This window comes from Haliotis rufescens, unplaced genomic scaffold (assembly GCF_023055435.1).
Source record: "Haliotis rufescens isolate VD_foot unplaced genomic scaffold, xgHalRufe1.0.p SCAF_20, whole genome shotgun sequence".
In the NCBI taxonomy this organism is placed as follows: domain Eukaryota; kingdom Metazoa; phylum Mollusca; class Gastropoda; order Lepetellida; family Haliotidae; genus Haliotis; species Haliotis rufescens.
The window spans coordinates 20,817,557-20,840,121 of NW_025963891.1; the positions used below are offsets into that span (position 1 = coordinate 20,817,557).

A 22,565-nucleotide genomic window follows, 5' to 3' on the forward strand; every position below is an offset into this window, starting at 1 on the left:
AGGCCCTGCCTATTCATGGCAGAAAATGTGTTTTTCAGAGAGGCATTTCAACTTAGTTTTAAAAAAAGGTTTCTTTTGCCATCAAATATGTTTTTTCATCAAATTTAAAACAAAATTCAAGGCAGGTATTTATTTGTATCTGTTGATCCAGTGTTTTTTAATCTGTGCTTCAACATTGGCATTATTCAAGCATCGATGGTGCCAATGTCCCCGCTGTATTTCGCAGCTATAACATCAAAACTCTTGCAATCAAGTTTTTGTTAATTCTGCAAACAAATTTGAATAATTCTGCACAGAATTCTGCAAATGTTAATGCTTAGTTGTCATGAACTACATAGTTTTTCACCTGTTTGACTTTTTGGGATAACTTATCCACAGCTAGAACTTCTGAAGAGCTTGCTTATTGAAGTGAATCTGGAGATCACTGGCGTGAACATACAGACATGCAGTAATACAAAAGTCAACTTCACTTCAAAACAAAATAGATATCCGTTAACATGTTTAAAACCAGCTTTGGAATCACATGTAAAAATTCTGCAATGTAATTGATGAGTTCTGAGGCAGATAAATGCAAAATTCTGCAATAGTTCTGCACAAAATGTGATTTCTGCAAGAAAAGTACCAAGTGGGCATTTCTGCAAAATATTCCGCAACCGCGGAATCACGGAATACAGTGGGGACTGGTACAACTGGGGTCTGTCTCCAGCTTGCCATAATAGTCACCCTTATTGGAATTGCTATATAGTTTATAGTTTATGACCTGGTGGATTACTACTTTTTTGGTTTGTTCAACAAAGTGAGATTTCTTTTCCTCATCATTAGAAGTACAGTACTCATTAGATATTGTGTATGATTAATAACATTAAATTTATGAATATCTTGAGAAATCAGCCAATGTAGAACCCTCATCAAAATTTCACATCCAGGCATAATAGGCTAGTCTGTCTCACAGTCCCTGAACCATGTCATTTCCCCTTCTTCCCAGCTCTAACTATAATGCTGTATCCCTAAGGGACCAACTATTCAGCCAAAGTTACGCAACTAAATATTTTCTTATTTATGACCATGAGTGTGAATTATTGTTAAAAGAAAAACACCTTGCAACAATGTTACTTTTGTGGCAGGCAATAATTTTTTTGGGATCGGTCCGAAGCATACCGTATTCGACGTAATAAACGCGCAGGGCGCTCTTAAAATTAGAAAAGGGGGCTCTTTTTAAAATTTTGGTGAAATAAACGCAGAGTTAAAAGATCATAAATTTTGTGGTTTATGCTGACAGCCTGAATGATACAAAAGAAAAGTCTGTGCGTATTATACACGACTAACATACTTTTCCATAATTGAATTGCCCGTAATTGAGGGTGCATATAACACACGAGTGTGTATTATACACAAATAAATAAGTCTAGTGTACATTGATCAATAGGAAGGGGTGCCAATTGGGATTGTTCACCAGCCAATATATTAGCAAATATCGCTGTGGGCGCTTATTAGAGTGGGGCACTTATTACGTCGAATATGGTAATTATTTTTTCAAGAACTTTCGGGAACCATATTTATTTTTGATACAATCTTAGCACCCCTACCCAGAATGTCAAATGGTCGGTCCCTAAATGAAGCATGTCTAGATTTTCCACAGGCTCTGAATCTTCCATCTCATCAGGGCTCCTTTTCAATTTAAATGTCGCTGCTTGTTTCTGTCAAGATTATATATTTTCAGAGACTAAGCGTTTAATAATGGGCCTGTGTTAATTGTTAACAGTAACACTATGTGCTATCACTTGATAGGAGCATGACCAAAAGAGCATAACAGTGTTCAAAATGAAGTGGTGTCCTGGGGTCCTTTGCTCCCATAATATTTGAATCTAGGGAACTTTCAACGTTAGGGTTAAGAACCCCAAGACTTTCATGCTTTTTTTTAAGCTGTTGACGTTCTACATGCTTTTTGCCCTTCTAATGAAGATTATTCCGCACGACATAAACTGAACTTTCCCCACCCGTCTATGGTTGTATTATTTATTGTCGTCTGCTCTCAAAAATCAATTCCTCGCTGGATGTTTTGTACCGGCCAATAACTGAGTCTGTCAGCAATGCACTCACAGAGCTGAACGTATGTGCACATTTACATGCCAAATGAAGGACAGTGCTCTCAGAAACTGGATGGTTATTGTTAGTTATAGGAGTCACTGGGACCTATAAACACGATACCATTGATGCAGAAGACAGTAGATTGATGATAACTTTATCTTACAGTTCTGGAGACCACTGGAGGATAAGGCTGTACTTGGCAGTATATTTTCCTGAATTCTTCCTTCTTTTGTGACTGCAGAACAAAGTACAGCAAAGAATGTGATAGTTGTTGAACTAGGGAACATAGTGGTATTTTATTGATATTGCATTGAGATGGTGCCAGCATTACAGAACCCATACAATAATCCAATAATCCAATCCACAGACTCAGCACAATAATCCAAGATACAAACTACTTGTAGCTACAATTATCCAACCTGCACACTGTTAAAATATCCATACCATAGACTGGCTACAATAATCTGAGCTACATACACGCTACAATAATCTGAGCTACATACACGCTACAATAATCTGAGCTACATACATGCTACAATAATCTGAGCTACATACATGCGACTAATCTGAGCTACATACATGCTACAATAATCTGATCTACATACATGCTACAATAAACTGAGCTACGTACACGCGACAGTAATCTGAGCTACATATACGCTACAGTAATCTGAGCTACATACATGCTACAATAATCTGAGCTACATACATGCTACAATAATCTGATCTACATACATGCTACAATAAACTGAGCTACGTACACGCGACAGTAATCTGAGCTACATATACGCTACAGTAATTTGAGCTACATACATGCTACAATAATCCGAGCTACATACACGCTACAATAATCTGAGCTACATACATGCTACAATATTCTAAGCCACAGACTAGCTACAATAATCGAAGCCACATAAAGCTGCAATTATATACAGGCTACAGATTAGCTACAACAATCTAAACCACAGACCAGCTGCATTAATCCAAACTACATACAAATTACAAGATACAATAACCCAAGCCACAGACAAGCTACGAAGTACAATATTAAAACACATCTGTGACGTCATTCTATTGTTTGAAGTTAAACACTCCATGATTTTTAAGAAATGGACAGTTGTTTGTCAGTTGTTCATTATCTTGAACCAACATTTCAATGAATTTACACTTGGAATAGACAGAAATATTTTGTTCATATTTTGACACTTAAATGATTTCAAATTTGGTCGGAACCCACATTGTTTGATTTAAGGACGGCCAACTGTTTACCTCAGCTACAGTGGTGTGAAATTAACTATATTTAATATTTTTAAATATTTGCATAATCCTTAAAAGCTAAAATATAATAGATCTATGTATATAGTGTTGTGTTACAGCAGGGTACATACAACAATGTTCATTTTTAAAGATATTCCCCATCAGCATCTCTCTCCTGCTTCAAAAAACCCATAAGTTTCATTATAGCGCACAGAGCACTTATGCACAGTGGATGCTCACTATGCAAATGCATAAATTATTATTGTTGTTGTTGTTGTTGTTGTTGTTGTTGTTGTTATTATTAACAATGTGCAAGCGATTGATAAATACTAGTTTAGGACCTCACGAAATTTTGAAGAGCCATGTACCATGCATTGTAAATATCAGCTCGTGATGGAGCTTGGTGCACATGCACCAGCAACAGAGAACGTATTCCTCGTGCATCACGCAAGGGCGACTCACGCAACATAATACAGACTACAAAGAGTTCTGGTTTATTTTTCAAATATTTTCCACAAGGGAATGTTTTGTCAAAGTGTAAGAGTAGGGATGTGTTTTTATCGGGGAATATCCTCGTAACTCTCCATTCCTTAAAAACAATGGGCTTCTGCTCCATTATTTTTAAGGAATGGAGAGTTACTCGGACATTCCCCTCTACATCTTTTAATAGAACTATAGTGAGTGAGTGAGTGAGTTGGGTTTAACGCCGCTTTTATCAGTATTCCAGTCATATCACGGCGTGTCAGCTTAATGTGGGAGGAAAGCCCGAAGAGATGCAGGTCTTAGACGTTTACCCCTTCGGTGAAACCCACGAGCACGGGTATGGTGCTGACAAACCTAGAAACATAATCTGGGCAAACTGGGATTCGTACCCACAATCATAGGTTTCTGGCGTGTCCAAAGGACGCAACTCTGCACAGCGAATCGCAGCGCCTTAGACGACTGGGCCACCCGTGCCCCCTTCATAGAACTATAGTTCAAGTGCCAGTTCACAGCCTAAGTACACCTGGTGCAGGTGATCTAGGTTCATCTCATCTCTCAGATCAATATGTTCTATTAAATGATAATAGCTGGTATTGCTTGGGATAAAAGGTAGCTTTTTTTGTTTCCTATTAATATGGTCCAATAGCCTTGATAGTGAAACTGGTTCAGCAAATATGTTTTCCTGCATAATTTTGATGAGGTTTAGAAGTACATATGAGAATTACCCTTTCATCCTAACACTAATTTAGATATATTCATCAGAAGGGGACTAGATTTATTTCCCATCAGATCCCAATCTCATGGCTCCCAAGTATTTGAGATACAGCCTTGATACCTTCATGACAAGACAGATCCCTTGATAAGGCAGTATGTGCTGTGATGGTGAGTTCTCCAGTCAGGTCAGTTAAGCAGGTTGGTTGCAGAGAGTCCTTGGATGGGTGACGGTGTGGCAGCTTGGCTCCTAAGACTTCTAGGGCTTCAGGGGGCGGTCGGGCAGCCTAGTGGTTAAAGCGTTCGCTCGTCACGCCAAAGACCCGGGTTCGATTCCCGACATGGATACAATGTGTTATCCCATTTCTGGTGTCCCCCGCCGTGATATTGCTGGAATATTGCAAAAAGTGGCGTAAAACCTCACTCACTCACTCATTTTAGGGCTTCAGACCTGCCCCACACTAAAGCACATGTAGCACATGTGGTGTCTCCCTAGGCAAGTGTCGTTGTTCCAAATATGCCTCAGGTCACCCATCACTGAATGGGTACCTGGTAGGATGAGGTGATAATGGGACTGTTAACCTTCTAGTGCCTTACAGGCAGCTTGGGTTGTAACTTGTATACTCCCCACGGAGCTGAGAATCACAAATTGAGTGCACAATGTGTTATGCGCTTTACAATTGGATTATTGTTGTTTTGTTGTTGTTGTTGTTGTTGTTGTTAAGTGGCATTCCATGAGGCATTAAACAAACAAAAGAAATTTGGCATGAACATCAAAGGTTCTTTATAAACTTAAAGGGGCACTGATCTAACGCAATTCCCCGGACTGGTTGTTGCCTTTGTTATTGTTTTTTCCCCCGTGAGTACCCGGATGATACGCAACGCAACTGAGCGTGACCAGAGACTGGGCTACCGTCTGCAAGGACAGCTAAATAAACTTGGAGGCTGGAGGCAATATTTGTTTTACGCATTTTTGCATAAACACTGATTGGTTAACTGTGATCTATACAGATTTCGACAAAGGGCGCATGTTAATTAATTTCTTCAGCCTAAACAAGCAGACAAAAAGAACAGCGGAGCTCATCGGATGTCGTCATTTGGAAATACCCCAGATGGTTATAGTTTTATACTAAAAAAAGTATCCATGCAGTGAAAGCATTTTCGGATTTCGGCTTGCGTCGATAATACGATTACTATTCCCTTGTTGACATCCACGTTTTCTCGTATAACCCTTCACTTGTGTATTTGTCGTCATTCACTTGATGCTCAGTTAATGAATTTATTACAGGTACAATTAGTGGTAACACCACTTAGATTACCTGACAAAGGTTCCCATTTGGCATTTATTGTGTCTGGGGTAATTATTCAATCTAAATCCAGGTTTGAAGTGAGGTGAAATGTGTGTTATGTAATATGCACGTGGCAGCCCAGCAAGAGATGAATGATCAGTTGATTTATTTTTTTGTAAATCAACGGAACATTCCTAGTCATCAAAGGATTAACAGAAAATACGTTGATTGATTAATCACTGTTATCTTGCACAGTGGATATGTCAAGAGTGAGTGTTTACATGTCTAGGTTTACTAAAACAAAGGGAATACACTCATACCATGGCGTGAAGTGCCGATGTAAAAACAACATACTTTGTTCAAAGGGTTAACTTATAATACGTTGATTGATTGATCATTGTTATCTATCACTCAATGGATTTTTTAGGAACCGTGAACGTTATGAAAATAGTTGTCACGTAGGCTTTCTCAGCCGACCATTGAGACTTGACACCTATGTAAAACACCTGAAACAATCCAAGTGATCAGTTGAGAAACGAACACGGGTTATAATATCCCGAAACGACATATATCTTTTAAAATATTTGATTGTTACTGAGACACGTGACATCGAATAAGTTTCTTTGTACATCTGCAGACGAGTGGCACGTGACATCGTGACATCGAATAAGTTTCTTTGTACATCTGCAGACGAGTGGGATATTGTTCCTTTGTGTGGTTATTCACGGATACATTCCTCGAACAAGGACGCTGCCTAAAATTTATACACATAAATTTGGTAGGTTGTAATTATGATATTTGCATTTTGTTTTCCTTCATTTGAACCGATTCGTTCTTGTTTCTCTACGTCTTGGTTGGGAAATTCTTCAATGCGCGATAGACGTTGTTTTCACAGGTCTTTTCCTTTGTAAGCGTGTATATATTACCGCCAATTTGTAAAATGTGATTCTCTCAGGCAATTTATAAAATGTGTAAATATTTCAGTCATTTTGACTAAAAAATCTGTCCAGATTGATTAAGACGATCAAAAGGGCCTACAAACATCACAACAGATTATTATGTAGGATTAGAAGCCAAACAACATAGAAATGTACTTTTCTCAACGTAACATTTTCAGTCTCTTGGTGATGACATTAAACATGAAAATGTTTGGAATTTTTCGTTATCATAATAATACAGATGGAAATGTTTTTCAGTCACTTTGTAACATAACTGAATATTTAGACGTTTAATAAATTTGTTACTCATTTGACAGTAAAAAAAAATACACACTATAAAAAAAGCAATGCTCAGGTGAAATATGTACTTTGTGTTGCAAGTCAAAATAGTGCAAACAAAAATCGCAAAATTACCAAGCAAGTGACTTATCAAAACTTCGTCACCATTACCGATGCTACCCACAAAGATACCTACATTTCCTTATTATCTCGAAAACTGTATTTCATTTTGTTCATCAATGTGACCATACGCCCTTATTACTACCCATAAAAGCGACTAATGCGCTTACGAATGGCGCAGCAGAGGTCGCGAACTAGTCTAGATTTCTGCTATACATCCGGGTACTCACTGGGAAAAAACAATAACAAAGGCAACAACCAGTCCCGGGGAATTGCGTTAGATCAGTGCCCCTTTAATGTTTAAAGACACATCATTTGAACCTGGTACCAAATTTGCTTCCAAAATACTTCTTACAAAATTCGGACCATAGTTTGACCATGTCAACAGGTTCAACACTTACACTCCTCCAAATATTCTAATTTGGCAAGGCACATTTACACCAGAGGATTGTCGTAAAGCTCGAACAAAAGATTGTGCAATCCCCCTTTAATTAGTCAGTTCAATAAGAACAATGATGATCTGCTATGTTGTTTAATCAATGAAGACCTACAGATATTTTTTTCAATTGAAACAGAGTTTAGCAAGAGTTCAGGTATAAATCTTTCTTTTCATTTCTCTGACTATCAGCATGATCAGATGTTACAGTGTTTGTAAGAATGTTTGAGCAAGCCGAGGTGGGTGGTAATATGTGATACCAATGTAAACGCATGAAACTGATGAAGATGCTAACTCATGAAACTGATGAAGATGCCAACTCATGAAACTGATGAAGATGCCAACTCTGATTACTGATGAAGATGCCAACTCATGAAACTGATGAAGATGCCAACTCTGATTACTGATGCAGTGTACACCAGTAGCCAGGCAGAACTACGACAGTTGTCTTACAGTGTGCTTGTCTCTCATATAAGAGTGAGTGAGTTGGGTTTTAACGCCGCCTTTAACAATATTCCAGTTATATCGCGGTGTGTCAGCTTCATGTGGGAGGAAAGCCCGAAGTGATGCAGGTCTCAGACGATTGCCACTTCGGTGAAACCCACGAGCACGGGTATGGTGCTGACAAACCTAGAAACATCATTGGGGCGAACCGGGATTCGAACCCACAATCATAGGTTTCCGGCGTGCCCAAGGGACGCAACTCTGCACAGCGAATCACAGCGCCTTAGACAACTGGGCCACCCATGCCCCCTCTCATATTAGAGGGGCTGTGGGGTAGCCTAGTGGTTAAAGCATTGGCTCATCACGCAGAATGCCCAGGATCGATTCCGTGATTGATATTGCTGAAATATTGCTACAAGCAGCATAAAACCATACTTTTTTTTAATCATTTTCAATACAGTAAGGTTTTTGGCAAAGTCTGTGTTAAAACTGCACTCATGAATATTCCAACTATGTCACGGCAGCCCGTAAATAATCGAGTCTGAAGCAGACAATCTGTGATGATGATAATATAGGGCAATATATACAGTAAACTCAATTATAACAAACACGCTTATAACGAACTGACGGATATAACTTTTTCTGGTTGCGGACATTTGCTGTATATAACCTGTACAAATGCTTATAACACTATGGTTATAATGAACTACAATTAGTGGTCCCTTTGAGTTCATTATAACCCTAGTTTACTGTATGCTGTTCCTTTGACCCTGTCCAGCAGAAATAACATAATGTTTGTTCTCATTTTAAGCCACTTGATGGATGGCCCAAACCATTGTTAACATTGTTTCTCATATTGATTCCACTAAATTAAAAATTAAAAGTTGGCTGATATTCTATATTAAGTAAAATGCCATATCAGACTACATGGACTAAGCTTAGGATTATAAGGATAATGATTGATGTTGAAACAGTGGAAAGCTAGGCTCCAGAATGTGTTGCCATGGAGATGGTTCACTTACAGGCTATAGTTTTGTTTGTTGTTTAACACGGCACTCAGCAATATTCCAGCTATATGACGATGGTCTGTAAATAATTGAGTCTGGACCAGACAATCAAGTATTTGACATCATGAGCATCAATTCACACAATTGGGATACGATGACATGCATCAACCAAGTCAGCGAGCCTGACCACCCGATCCCGTTTGTCGCCTCTTACGACAAGCATAGTTGCCTTTTACGGCAAACATGGGTTGCTGAAGACCTATTCTACCCCGGATCTTCATGGGCCTACAGGCTATAGCCCACCCCGATCTATAACAAATAAATCAGACCACCCACGCTATGGTTTAGGGGATGGCACACATGTGACTGTCATTCTATTCAATTGGAGCTCTCGGATTGATCATTTATAGTCCTTTTATTTCTCCTCACAAAATCAATGAATTAGATAACACAAATAACGTGACCTCACTGGTTTCCAGCTTTCTCTTCAGAAATGTCAAGAAAAACACAGAGTTCAGGTAACAGGCCCTTACCTCCAGCTGTGGCATTCTCGTGTCAGGGAGTTATTTAAGACATTGCAAATTATGTTTGATAGTCGTGTTCAAAGATATCTTTACTTGAGTGAGCTTATGTCGCGGCCTGCTTGTCGTTTGTGGGTATCTGTCGTGATGATCTTCTCCTCAGAAACCACTGGCTAATGAAGCTGAAACTTCACCTACTTCTTCCCAAAAATGTTGACACCCCAAATTGCTCAAGAGGTTTGAAGCTGGTATTCAATGTGGCCACTGAGAGCAAATTTTGAAGTGAATGTCTTTATTGACATTTTTAACTGTTGAATACATTATCTGGTGAACTACAGCGCCATGGCACTCATATTTTTTTATTATTGATGGTCAATAAATATTTCAACGATCAAGATACAGGGTTTCAAGTCAGTTCATTTTCTAGGAACTTGACTGAATGTTATCCAAATTCACCTAAAGATATTTTTCAACTTTGTAGAATGTCCTATTAAAATTTGCTAAAATTTAAAAAATGTGTTTTTGTTATATGTCTCCAGCAAAATCACTGAGCATTATATAAGCTAAATGGTAAATTCATCACAGATCAACCATTCCTGATCCTGAATTTAGAGGAGGCCTGTAAGATTTGCCATGTATCTGGTACAAACTGCTTCTTCGTCTGGTTGCACACAGAGGTGACATAACTGACTTCAACTTTTGACTTTTTGTTAGATCCTCAAAATGCCTACAAAAGGTCAAAACTGAGTGTCAGTTTTGAAGAGAACGTCAGTAGGTAAACTCGCTAGCGTGTTTTCTTTGCTATGTGTGTGTAATAGAGTACTGACAATCTCAGAATATTTTGTGGTTGTTGAGTTACTTCCACAATGCCTATGTAGCAAGTTCAGGGATTTCTCCAGGTGTTCTTGGAGGCTGATTTTTGGTACTTAGTCTCCATCACATGTCAAAATTCCCAAATTTGAATGCAAAATTTCACAATTCAGATTTTCCTTATGTCGGTTACTTTGTTAATTTATTCATGATGACCTTTAATAATTAATTTGTGATGGCCTTCCACCATAAACTGACCTCAGGGTTGGTTTATCTGGGCCCGAATGCTTTTAGTTAAAAATGTGGGAGGTCTCTATGTTTCATACTACAGGAGCAAGCCTCAAGGACCCTGGACCCACCTTAATTTCAAACACTGCCTTTCTGTGATTATAAACCCCACTAGAACACCTACATTTTTATTATATAAATCATGGTATGTTTCTTCTCTGTGATGGATTTGTGAAAAACAAACATCATCAAATCTCATAATGCTTTCCGCTGTTAGCTTAGAAGTATGGTTGTATGGCAAGGAAATGTGATATTCAACATCAATTTCCTGATGTCATTATGTGGTTGTTGGTTAGAGACATGTGTTTGCCACGTGCCCGCTATACCTGTATCCACACATGTGTTGAGTATACCTGGCTTGCTTTCTCTGACCTTAAGCCTTGGTATGAACATCACTGACCCACAACTTCAGGCATGTGGGAAACTTGTAGACTAAAATCTAGTCTCTGAAATGAACATATCGTACATAAAAAACAGTTGTTTAGTTATCCTTATAAAAATATAATAAAAAGGAGCCCAGTGACTCTCTTCCCTGATACTGCAGTGATCTAGACTTGCCAAACATTATAGACTTGCATGGGCTGTATTTGATATATATTTGTATCAGGGTCTGTAAGACAGACTAGGGAAACTTGCTGCATCAGCACAATATTTTACACAGGTCTCATTCTTGAGGCAGAAACCAGTGACACGTACAACATGAGGTTTCTGATGCTTTGGGGAATAACCTGAAGACTTGATGTATGTGCCTCTTGATCAAGAAATATTAAGGATAATTATTTCGGTTATTTTGCGATGTATTGAATGTCAATATACACAGACACACTATGCGTCTATTAGTGTTTTATGTCTATATATTATGATGGCATTGATGTGTTGCCGTGGAGTCATGGACAGTTGTGAGGCATCAATAATTCTATTAATTCCTCCACCCCGACTGTACACAGGCCTCTGAAGCAGGACAGTGATATTACTGAACACTGAACTCATATATATAAATAGACGAGGTACGTCAATTGCCATCTTGGCTCAAGCTGCTGTATCGTTTTAATTGAATGAAAATTTATGCATGTCATGTTCACAATACCTCCCCACCTCCCACCACTCCATGCCACAAACCGGCATGTTTCGCAATTTATTACCTATATCTGGTCATTTTATTGAAATATTGGCTCAATCATGGCTGTTGGTCACATAAGTAAACAAAATGTCCGCGCTCAGTTGGCATCAAGTGCTCTGATCGGTAAATATCACCATGTGTGTTTGTTAGAGCGTGAACCAATCAGAGCTCTCTACGCAATTGAGCGTGGAGATTTTGTTGCTACCATTGAAAAGAAGGACTGACTAACTGACAAATATGAACATGGTAGAGAATTATATATATATATGGTAGGTGAAAATTAAACAGCAACAACAATTTGCATACATGAAAGAGATTAACATGAGTGGGTTAAGTAGTAACACCAGGATACGTTTGTAACCATTCATGATGAGGAAGCCATTTAAACAATGAAATAAACACTTCCCCAGTGTTCCACAACTCCAGGAGATCTAGACAAAATTCTAACCATGGTGACAGATCCAGATAATATTCCAAGTTATTTTAGTTAATAAGAAAATCTCTTTTAGTGTTGAATAAATCAATACAAGTCGATAAAAAGTTTAAAACTCTGAGGCTTGCCACAAAATGTTAGTCCAGCTTTTTCAGTTTGTAAACAATTATAACCAATGTCTTGTGTGAAGTGAGTGAGTGAGAGTTTAAATTTAACGTCACATCAGCATTTTTTCGGCCATATAGCGACTCTTGAGTGTTAAAGGTACAGCTAACCAGCTTCAGTAGCAGAGAGAATAGTGATGTCATTGTCACTGATGACATCACAATGGTCTGCAAAGCATTGTGCTGCAATTTCATTTTAATTATATTGCCCCACAGACAGCATTTGATCTCATCCAAGCAATATGTCTATGGAAGAAGGAGTGGTCGGGTAGCTTAGTGGTTAAAGCACTCGCTCGTCACGCCGAAGGCCCGGGTTCAATTCCCCATGAGGTACAATGTGTAGAGCCCATTTCTGGTGTCCCCCACTATGATATTGCTGGAATATTTCTAAAAGTGGCATAAAACCATACTCACTCACTCACTCTATGGAAGCCAGTTTGGGATGAAGACATGATCAACAAAGTGTTTACTTCTGGAAGAACCTTGAATATATTCAGAGCATCCTTATTTCGGGAACCTCATATTATAGACCATCTTGACGGAAAGGTCTCTTCTTAGATGCAACAAACACCACAAAGTTGATGCATGTATCTGGAAATTTGTTAATGCAGGTGATTTTGGAAGGAAAAATCCTGTATGGATTAACAAGGTTTCAGTGTATACAAACATGCAATATGGGACATGATGTCAGTGTTACTTGTGTCAAAGTTAAAACATACATTTTCCACACTATCTTCTATAAATCAGGACTATGATTTTAATTTGAACTGTTCATATCAACAAACATCTAACTCTCGACAAGTGTTGTAATCAAAGAACAAACATGAAAGAAATGGTTAAAAACAACTTTAATTCTCTACATGATCTCCAAACATGAGAGCATTGAGCTGAATCCCCTTCTCAGGCCATTCGACAGCTAAATGTAGCTCTTCCAAAACCCATCAGCTCTGCTTGCAGTGCGTGCAGTACTTGGTTCAGGTAGATGGAATTCCACACCACAGATCTGTCAAACCAGCAGCAGATCTGGAATTAGTTGAGCCAGAAAGAAAATTAGGAGCTTATCAGTAATGAAGAGAGAATTGTTGGTACCGGACCTCCTGGTGGTTGGTGGTGTGTGATGCTTCTATGTTATCAGTGTGGATGGGGGGCAGTGAAGAAGCTCATGCAACTGCTGGAGTTCATTGGATATACTTGAAGCCCTTTAGTGCCTGTCATGCTCATGTTACCATGACAGCCTCTGAAATAGTGATACATTATTTGTATTCTGTTTTGTATGTCAATGTTTTAATTAGTCATGTTCATGATTTGTACCCTGCCCCCTGTGGGTGTTTTGTACGATAAATATTCTTCTTCTTCTTCTTCTTCTTCTTCTTCTTCTTCTTCTTCTTCTTCTTCTTCTATACTTAAATTGCAGTTCTTGTTGTACGGGTATTATATATACCGGGAAAATACCCGTAAAGATCCAGGGTAGAATTGGTCTTCAGCAACCCATGCTATAGCATTTGGCGGGGATGTGTATGGAGAACATGTCATGTTTGTGTGTATATAGCTGTCATCTGGTAGCAATGATGGACAGGTTGGTAGGTCTCAGCTTGTGTGTTACAGGTTGTCTGTCAGGGAGGAGGCCTGGGTGCATTAGTTCTGTTGTGACATGTTTTCTTCTTCTTGCGTTGTTTCATCTCATCAACCCATGCTTGCCGTAAAAGGCGACTATGCTTGTCGTAAGAGGCGACTAACGGGATCGATTGGTCAGGCTCGCTGACTTGGTTGATGCATGTCGTCGTATCCCAAATGTGTGGATCGATGCTCATGATGTCAATCACTGGATTGTCTGGTCCAGACTCGATTATTTACAGACCATCGTCATTTTGCTGTGTGTGGCGTTAAACAACAAACAAATATAGGGAAAAGTTGAAAAACTGGAAAAACTCACTAAAGGTGTGTTGTTCCACCAGGACAATGCACCTGTGCTCATGCCTGTTGTCGCCATGGCGCCAATGCATGATTGTGGCCTTGAACTCATTGAACATCCTCCAAATTCATCAGAGTTTGCCACTGTCAGATTTCCACCTGGCTCCAAATTTGAAGAAAGAACTGTCTGGCCACATTTTCAAATGATGATGACATCATTTTTGCTGTGGATGACTTTTTACACCACCAGGAGGAAACCTTCTACGCCTGTGGAATCCAAACACGCCAGCATCTTTTGCAGAAATGTGTGGACTTTGAATGGATTATGTTGAGAAGATATTATCAAGCAGCACCATCAATGCAGTCCATCAAAGTTGGACTCAAGACCTTTTCAGCCACCCCTTGTAAATGTAGACGTTCCTGACAAGGTTGTCTGTTTGATTATTCATTGAAACCATTTTTAGAGTTTAAGTTACAGGAGTTGAAATTACAGGAGAGAATGAGAAGGAAATCAATATTAGATATCAATCAGTATATTCAAATAACTCAAGTCTCATTCAACTGGAAGAGAATTGTGAAGATGACTTTGCCCAGAAAATGTTACTGTTGAATGTGATCAGCATCGAAGAGGTTAAAAAAGCAGAGACTGATATTATAAGTAAATGTTTTATATGGAAGCCAGGCTATATTTTGTTAATATACAATAGCCTTGAAATTTCATGAAATAAGTAAATCATCTATTCATTCCAGACCAATGATAAACAATTTACATTTCAAAATGTTTTCTTAAAAAATAAGCTTTGAAGTTTTGCAATATCATTGATCATCTACTGATTCCAGTCAAAGAAGAAGAAGGTTTATTGTACATAAACACCCACAGGAGGCAGGGTACAAAACATGAACATGACTAATTAAAAACATTGACATTCACAATAGAGTACAAATATTGCTATGATTATATTGCCAGAGAGGAGATGCAGATTTTCTTTGCCTGAACATTTTGTGAATGAAATTGGAGATAATTTTTGCAAAAGGCTCTGGTGGATTTAATAGTATTTTTAGTGATATTGGGAGCATGACGGGTGATGAATTTAGTTCTCAGATCTTTGTAGAGAGGGCATTGCAACAGGAAGTGTTCTCTCATCTTCTATTTCATCCATATCACAGAAGGTACATAATTTTTCTTCTGATGGAGTGTTAAAGTATCTTCCTCTCTCAGATGATAAATATAGATATCAATGAAGTCAAAATGTTGATTTTAAAGATTAGCCCTGTAATTTTATAACATTGTACATTATCCCCAGATTCCAGAAAATCATCTTCATAGTAAGGAAAAAGTGAAGGTTTTGTAACCAGACCATAACCTATGTTCATGTTATACAAATGTTATTTACAAAATGGCCTAGATCTCCCTTCTACCCAAACAGACAGTGATCTGTTGGCCAAAAGAGCAACTCTTTAGTAATTCATCCCAGGTTGCAAATATTTCTTGACAGGAAAGGTGAGGGGTCAGTTGTTACTGATAATAGCCACACCGAGATGCCAGGATCTTCACAATAGCTGGAGGAGATATTCAGGTCTAAATGTGTTTAGCTGACTCAGCCCACTCACTTCCACACAACAGGAGTACTTCCCCCATTGTATGGATTTTGTCACAAATGTTGTTTGGGGGACTGATTTCACCTGACAAAGTGTCAGTTAATGCTGAAGGCTGTCTGATATCTAGGTGATAATAGATAATCAGTTTTTATGATTTCTGACACATTAAATATATTGTGTTGCATGTATTTTGAAGAAAAGGACATAAAAGGCACCACTGTGTTTACGATGTTTAAGATTTTAAAAATTGTAGTTTTGAATTCGACGATTCAAAGATAAATTAGTTGCTTATCCCACTGAAAGACATTTTGATATTTAATATTTCCACAATAGCAAACAGCATGTCATTTTAAATGTGACGAAATAATGAAAAATTAAATATATAAAGTAGAACCTTAATTAAAAAAGATAAAATTCAATATTTATGCTTCAAATGTATCATGTGTTTTACCAAAGTGTTAACATCTAAGACCTGCCCCCCCTTCAGACGTTACCCATTCTCTCAGGTTTACCAAAGTGGTAAAGGTCTGAGACCTGCATCTCCCACATTAAGCTGACATGTCATGATATAATTGGAATACTATTTAAGGCAGAGTTAAACCCAACTCACTCTCTCTCACTCACTCACTCACTCACTCACTCACTCACTCACTCACTCGTCCCTTGAAGATGCCGGGTTGGAATCCAGGTCTTCAGCAACCCATGCTTGTCGTAAGAGGCGACTAAAGTGATTAGGTGGTCAGGGTCGCTGACTTGGTTGATGCATGTCATCATATCCCAATTACGTAGATCAATGCTCATGATGTCAATCATTCGATTGTCTGGTCCAGACTCGATTATTTTCAGACCGCCATCCAGACTCAGCTGGAATATTGCTGAGTTTGGTGTTAAACAACTCACTCACTCACTCACTCACTCACTCATTCACCATTATATAACTGAAATACTATTCAATGCAGCATTCCACCAAACACACTCACACTCACTTTTATCAAATGTAACAAGATTTTTAAAATGGTTTGATATCGTCACCAGTGTTTTAATAATATCATTGCTGCAGGCACACTGACTTAATCTCCCGTGTTGACAAGCACTTATTGGCCTCCGGTTGAATAATCCAGGCTGAACTGATGTATTCTGTCAGTTGGGGATTACCAAGCACTGGTGTGACTGATGATGAACTCTCTGTGGTGAACAACTGCATGTCATCCCAGGTGGAATTAAAGCAGCTGAGGAGCTTACTTTAGTTTCATCATGGTTGTTTTTTACTTCCCCTTGGCCTTGGGTCATAGTTCTTATTTGACCGCCTCCGTGGTCTAGTGGTAGAGCGTCCGCCTGGAGAGCGGAAGGTCCGGGGTTCAATCCCCGACCGCGTCATACCAAAAGACGATAAAAGATGGTACTTGTTGTTACCCTGTCTGGCGCTCGGCACAAAGGGGCTAAAACAAGGACTGGTCGGCTCGGAGTCAGTATACTGTTTCTGAGTGGGGTATTCATGTAAAACTGTGGCATGGTATCTCAGTGAACTAGCACTTTAAATCGGCATCAGTCTGGACTAGTACAAGCAGCCACACACACACACACACACACACACACACACACACACACACACACACACACACACACACACACACACACACGTGCATGCACGTCGCTATATCAGTGCAATAATCTTGGACGCGACGTTAAACCCCATTTCACCTCACCTCACATAATTCTTATTTGAACCTTCTTTGAGATGGTCATCGGAGGCACATGGTTCGGGCTGATAAGAATGAAATTTCAGAAACAGTTACAGTTATGGCACAGTTATATTAATTGGACTTTTTGATTGTGGGTTCCTGTGCAAAATAGATACCCAATGCTCTGTGGTTATGGTTTGGAATTTGGTTGTCGCAATGGTTGTGTGTCTGTAAGCTGGTGACTTTCAGGAAAAACAACCTCCTGACTGCAACCAAACTGTTACATTGTGTCACTGGTCACAATGGTTGTGAGACTGTAAGTTGGTGTGTTTCAGTGAAGACAACCTCCTGACTGCAACAAAACTGTTACATTGTGTCACTGGTCACAATGGTTGTGTGACTGTAAGCTGGTGACTTTCAGGGAAGACAACCTCCTGACTGCAACCAAACTGTTACATTGTGTCACTGGTCACAATGGTTGTGAGACTGTAAGTTGGTGTGTTTCAGTGAAGACAACCTCCTGACTGCAACAAAACTGTTACATTGTGTCACTGATCACAATGGTTGTGAGACTGTAAGTTGGTGTGTTTCAGTGAAGACAACCTCCTGACTGCAACCAAACTGTTACATTGTGTCACTGGTCACAATGGTTGGGTGACTGTAAGCTGGTGACTTTCAGGAAAAACAACCTCCTGACTGCAACCAAACTGTAATATTGTGTCACTGGTCACAATGGTTGCGTGACTGTAAGCTGGTGACTTTCAGGAAAAACAACCTCCTGACTGCAACCAAACTGTTACATTGTGTCACTGGTCACAATGGTTGCGTGACTGTAAGCTGGTGACTTTCAGGGATGACAACCTCCTGACTGCAACCAAACTGGTACATTGTGTCACTGGTCACAATGGCTGTATGATATGACTGTAAGCTGGTGTGTTTCAGAGAAGACAACCACCTGACTCCAACCACAGTGATAAATTATGTTACATGTACTACATCACATGTGTGATGTGCATGACTCAAATTGGGAGGAAAATGAAAGATATGTTTTATGTGAAACATACAACTACAATAACTTGAATATTTTTCTGTTATAAAGTATGAAGTTTTTTTGAAGATAAAGATTACTTTCATGTGTTGTAACCATGCTGGGTCAGTTAAATGAGTCAGTTATCTCTTTTGATGTATTAAAGATTCTTCTCCAAAATATAGTATACGATGTGTGCTATTTTTTGGAGGGTGGGAACGTGAAACTATTGCAAGTGGATTTCTGATGCAGGTCACACATCCCAAAATTCCCATGCAGGTTTATAATAGGTTTACAAGTCTACACTTCTTCAGTATAAGGTCTGAATTGAAGAGCTTCATTGGGCTCCTTTGTATGAAGAATTGAACAAATTAAATGTTTATGTAGTGGTTCAGTGTTTGGTTCTGTTCATGTCGATGGCGCTACATTTGGACCTGTCTCTTCCAGAGGATGGCGAGGATGACCTGTCGGAGCCGCTCCTGAACTCGGGGATTCTGGAGGATGTTCTCAAGCTGCTCATCAACTCCTCCGACTCCAGCTTCACGTCCAAGTGTGCCCAACTGGTGGCAGAGTTGGCCAAAACAGGTCAGAAATAGGGTCAAGCTGAGGCTTTAAAATGCAATTTTCTCCCCAAACATTTTCTTCATTTGTTGGATCACAGATCCACTGACCCTAATTTCAACAATTATGGATTTTGTTCTGCAGTGTGTTTTTTTCTGTGGTGTGACACTCGCAATAATGTTTTATAATTGGTCAGTGTGGATCTTTTTAAAGATAAATCATCAGTGACACTTATATAATATTCAAATTTTATACTGATATTTCGACAAATCAATTGGTTGCTCCTTAGTCTACTAAGAGAAGCCAACATTTTGCTGCACACTTGCACAGTTAAGAAATCTAAGTTTGTTTATTGAGGCTGATGTCAAAGATTTATTCTCTCTGATGATATGTTACTTTTGGCAGAAAAAATCTGTGATCCAACAAATATTTTACAAGCATCAAACAAACTGACTAGGGTTAGCTGGCCATATTGCATCACAGGTGATATATATAGGAAAGCCTTGTATGAAATTCAATGATTGGTCAGTTACACTAAATGTGTAATCCTTGGACTATCTCATCCTTGATTATCACGTCTCCATCCTATAATGGTGTATTACCTGGACACATTGACCATCATAGTTTAATACAGAGACTGATTCAAATGACACAACTCTAAAAATAGCTGTCCAATCAAATTATATTGTTCCTTCATGGTATGTGCAGCAATATCACCAGTACATGACCAGCATTGCTCCTCTCTTACTCAAACACAACTGGGAACATCTTACAGTCGTCACTTCCTTGCCCATCTTTATTCTCATGAAAACGTCTTTTCCAGCTAAAATTTCTTTTAGAACTGTCTTCATTTTTCAGTAAAGACATTGAGAGGTTGCTTGTACGCAGCCGAATCTGAATGTGGAAGTTGAATTGGTTGTTGATTTCAAGGTTAAGGTATTATGTTAGTGACAGGAGAGTTGGATATGGTGATGTGGATAGGCTGTGGTGGAGAATATATCCAGGGCAGCCTCTAAGTAGCCACCATTTTGGTGTCCAAATGCGACTCAGTCAATGATTGGCGACCTAAATTTATCTACTGCTGACCCATTGGCAACCTAAAAGTAAATGACAATATCTGTTTAGATATCTGTTGGCTCCAAAAAACTTAGGTTTGGCTCCTAAAAATATTCATGTTAGGAGCCACTTGGCTCCCGAACAAAAAATCGAACTTAGAGGGCCGATCCTGGGTATGTATCATAATAGAATAGAGATGTAATGTACTAAATAATCAAGGATAGGACCATCCTGGCACATCTCTGTCATCTTCTATGGTCTTCTGGTACAGTCAGTGTTTGTCCCGACCTGTGAAGATGCGGGGTAGAATAGGTCCTGTTAGTCCCCTTTTACGACAAGCATAGTCACCTTTTACGGCAAGCATGGGTTGCTGAAGACCTATTCTACCCCTGATCTTCGGGACACAGTACTTAAACATTATATGGTTGAAAATGAAAGGGTCCCATGGTTTGTTTTTTTTATCTGGGTGCAAGATGTTTGTTAGCTCAGCTATAAAGAGGATGTTGATGTGCTGTGTGTGAGTATCCCATGAAAACTGTCCTCCACTGCAGAGTCACTGAGGGGCCCGCTGGTGGAGAGGGGGTTTGTGCCACCCCTGCTGCAGCTGCTGAATGACAAGGATGTTCAACTGGCCACCCAGGGGTGTCGGGCCCTTGGCAACATCTGCTATGACAATGGTAGGTCACTCTTCACTTGTAGATTCTGCTGTCGTCTCCTTGTACACTGTATCAGAATATGTATCTTGATACTTTGTTCAGCGTATGATATATAATCATTATACACTGTTTCAAAGTAAATTGGTTTGAATATGTCATGAAACGATACATTGAAAACATGGTATGTACCACAATACTATTTCATGGTAAGTTGGTGTGAATATATCATACTCTTAGTTGGACAACTGCTGATGTTTTTTCAACATTTATACTTTTTGATGTAAAGTGTGCAAGTAATGTCACGTTAAGACAACACCCACACATGGTGAGACTGAAAAATAAATAATAAAGCTACAATGTAAATCAGAGTTAATTGAAGACTAATCAATCTTGAAATGATTAAAACAATTTCTGAAACAGTACATATTGATGCAGAATGAATGTGGGATGATACACTGAAGCATCGGTGGATCGCGATTTTTTACACTCACACTCAGTAAAAAGTATGGATTCTTAGCTGACATGTATTCTTTAATAAATGTTACGGAATAGTAGTGAAAATGATCAGTGAAAACGTAAATATTTTCATCCATTGCCCCATACTTGACACTGCCAATTGTAAATTGTCAGTGTGTAAGGTATTTGGCAATTCTGTCTATGAAAAAGATGGCTTACACACCACAGATAAGATCACATGCAAGTATCATGAGACGTACCAGATCGTTAGCATTGTTTCGTGATATGTATCGGATCGCACAGTTGGTGTATCATCCCAGCCCTATTGTCTATGTATCTTTGAGATTACTATCACAGTGTGACGGTACATAGGTGAACTGCTTCAGCCTCAGGCCTGCTGAGGAAACTTTGTAGAAATACAATGTACAGCATTATTTATGAAACACTAACAGGAGGTAGACTGACATTTAGTCTCAGAAATAAAGTTATCTTATTTAAAATTGTATATACAAATGAAAAATAAGACCCATACGGAGCCCTGAACAATGCTTAGAGCTGAGGCAATCTAGACTTGCCAAATCATTCTAGACTTGAGTTGGATTAATTTTATTCTCTAGGGTCTGGATGAGGTGAGGTGAAATGGGGTTTAACATCGCATCCAAGATTACTGCACTTATGTAGCAACGTGCATGTACGTGTGTGTGTGTGTGTGTGTGCGTGTGCGTGTGCGTGCGCGTGCGTGTGCGCCAGTCTGGATTGATGCCGATTTATAGTGCTAGCACTCTGAGATACCATGCCGCAGTTTAACATGAATACCCCACTCAGACACAGTATACTGACTCCGAACCGACCAGTCCTTGTTTTAGCCCCTTAAAGCCGGGCGCCGGACAGGGTAACAACAAGTACCATCTTTTAAAGTCTTTTGGTAATACTCTGTAAAGGTCAACAAATATTACCTCCCAACATTGTAGCATTGTGGGGCATGAATGACCAACACAGTATTTACATATACGACCACAAGAAGCTACAAGGTACAAGGATGTAACCTGGATCTAAGGCTATGAACGTGTCAGTTGACATATATAAATGGGCATTTGCTAAACTGCAGAGAAACTGAATTTGTCAGAACAAGGATTTTCTCTCGAAGAATCATGTGGTCACATGAATATAAATGTACACTGCAGTCATGCTGTAACACGGCTTACGTCTCAAGCTCAGGCAGTTTTTTT

The 22,565-nt window shown here is 39.1% G+C and overlaps 1 protein-coding gene across 2 annotated transcripts in view; it reads left to right on the forward strand.

Annotated features, from left to right (window-relative positions):
- Positions 1-22,565, forward strand: part of LOC124137783 (rap1 GTPase-GDP dissociation stimulator 1-like) — a 108,587-nt gene that overhangs the window by 6,262 nt on the left and 79,760 nt on the right. For both annotated transcript variants that reach the window (XM_048400959.1, XM_048400960.1), the window contains exons 3-4: positions 19,055-19,192; positions 20,776-20,901. In XM_048400959.1, coding sequence (XP_048256916.1) covers positions 19,055-19,192; positions 20,776-20,901 — 264 coding nt within the window. The remainder of the gene's footprint in view (positions 1-19,054; positions 19,193-20,775; positions 20,902-22,565) is intronic.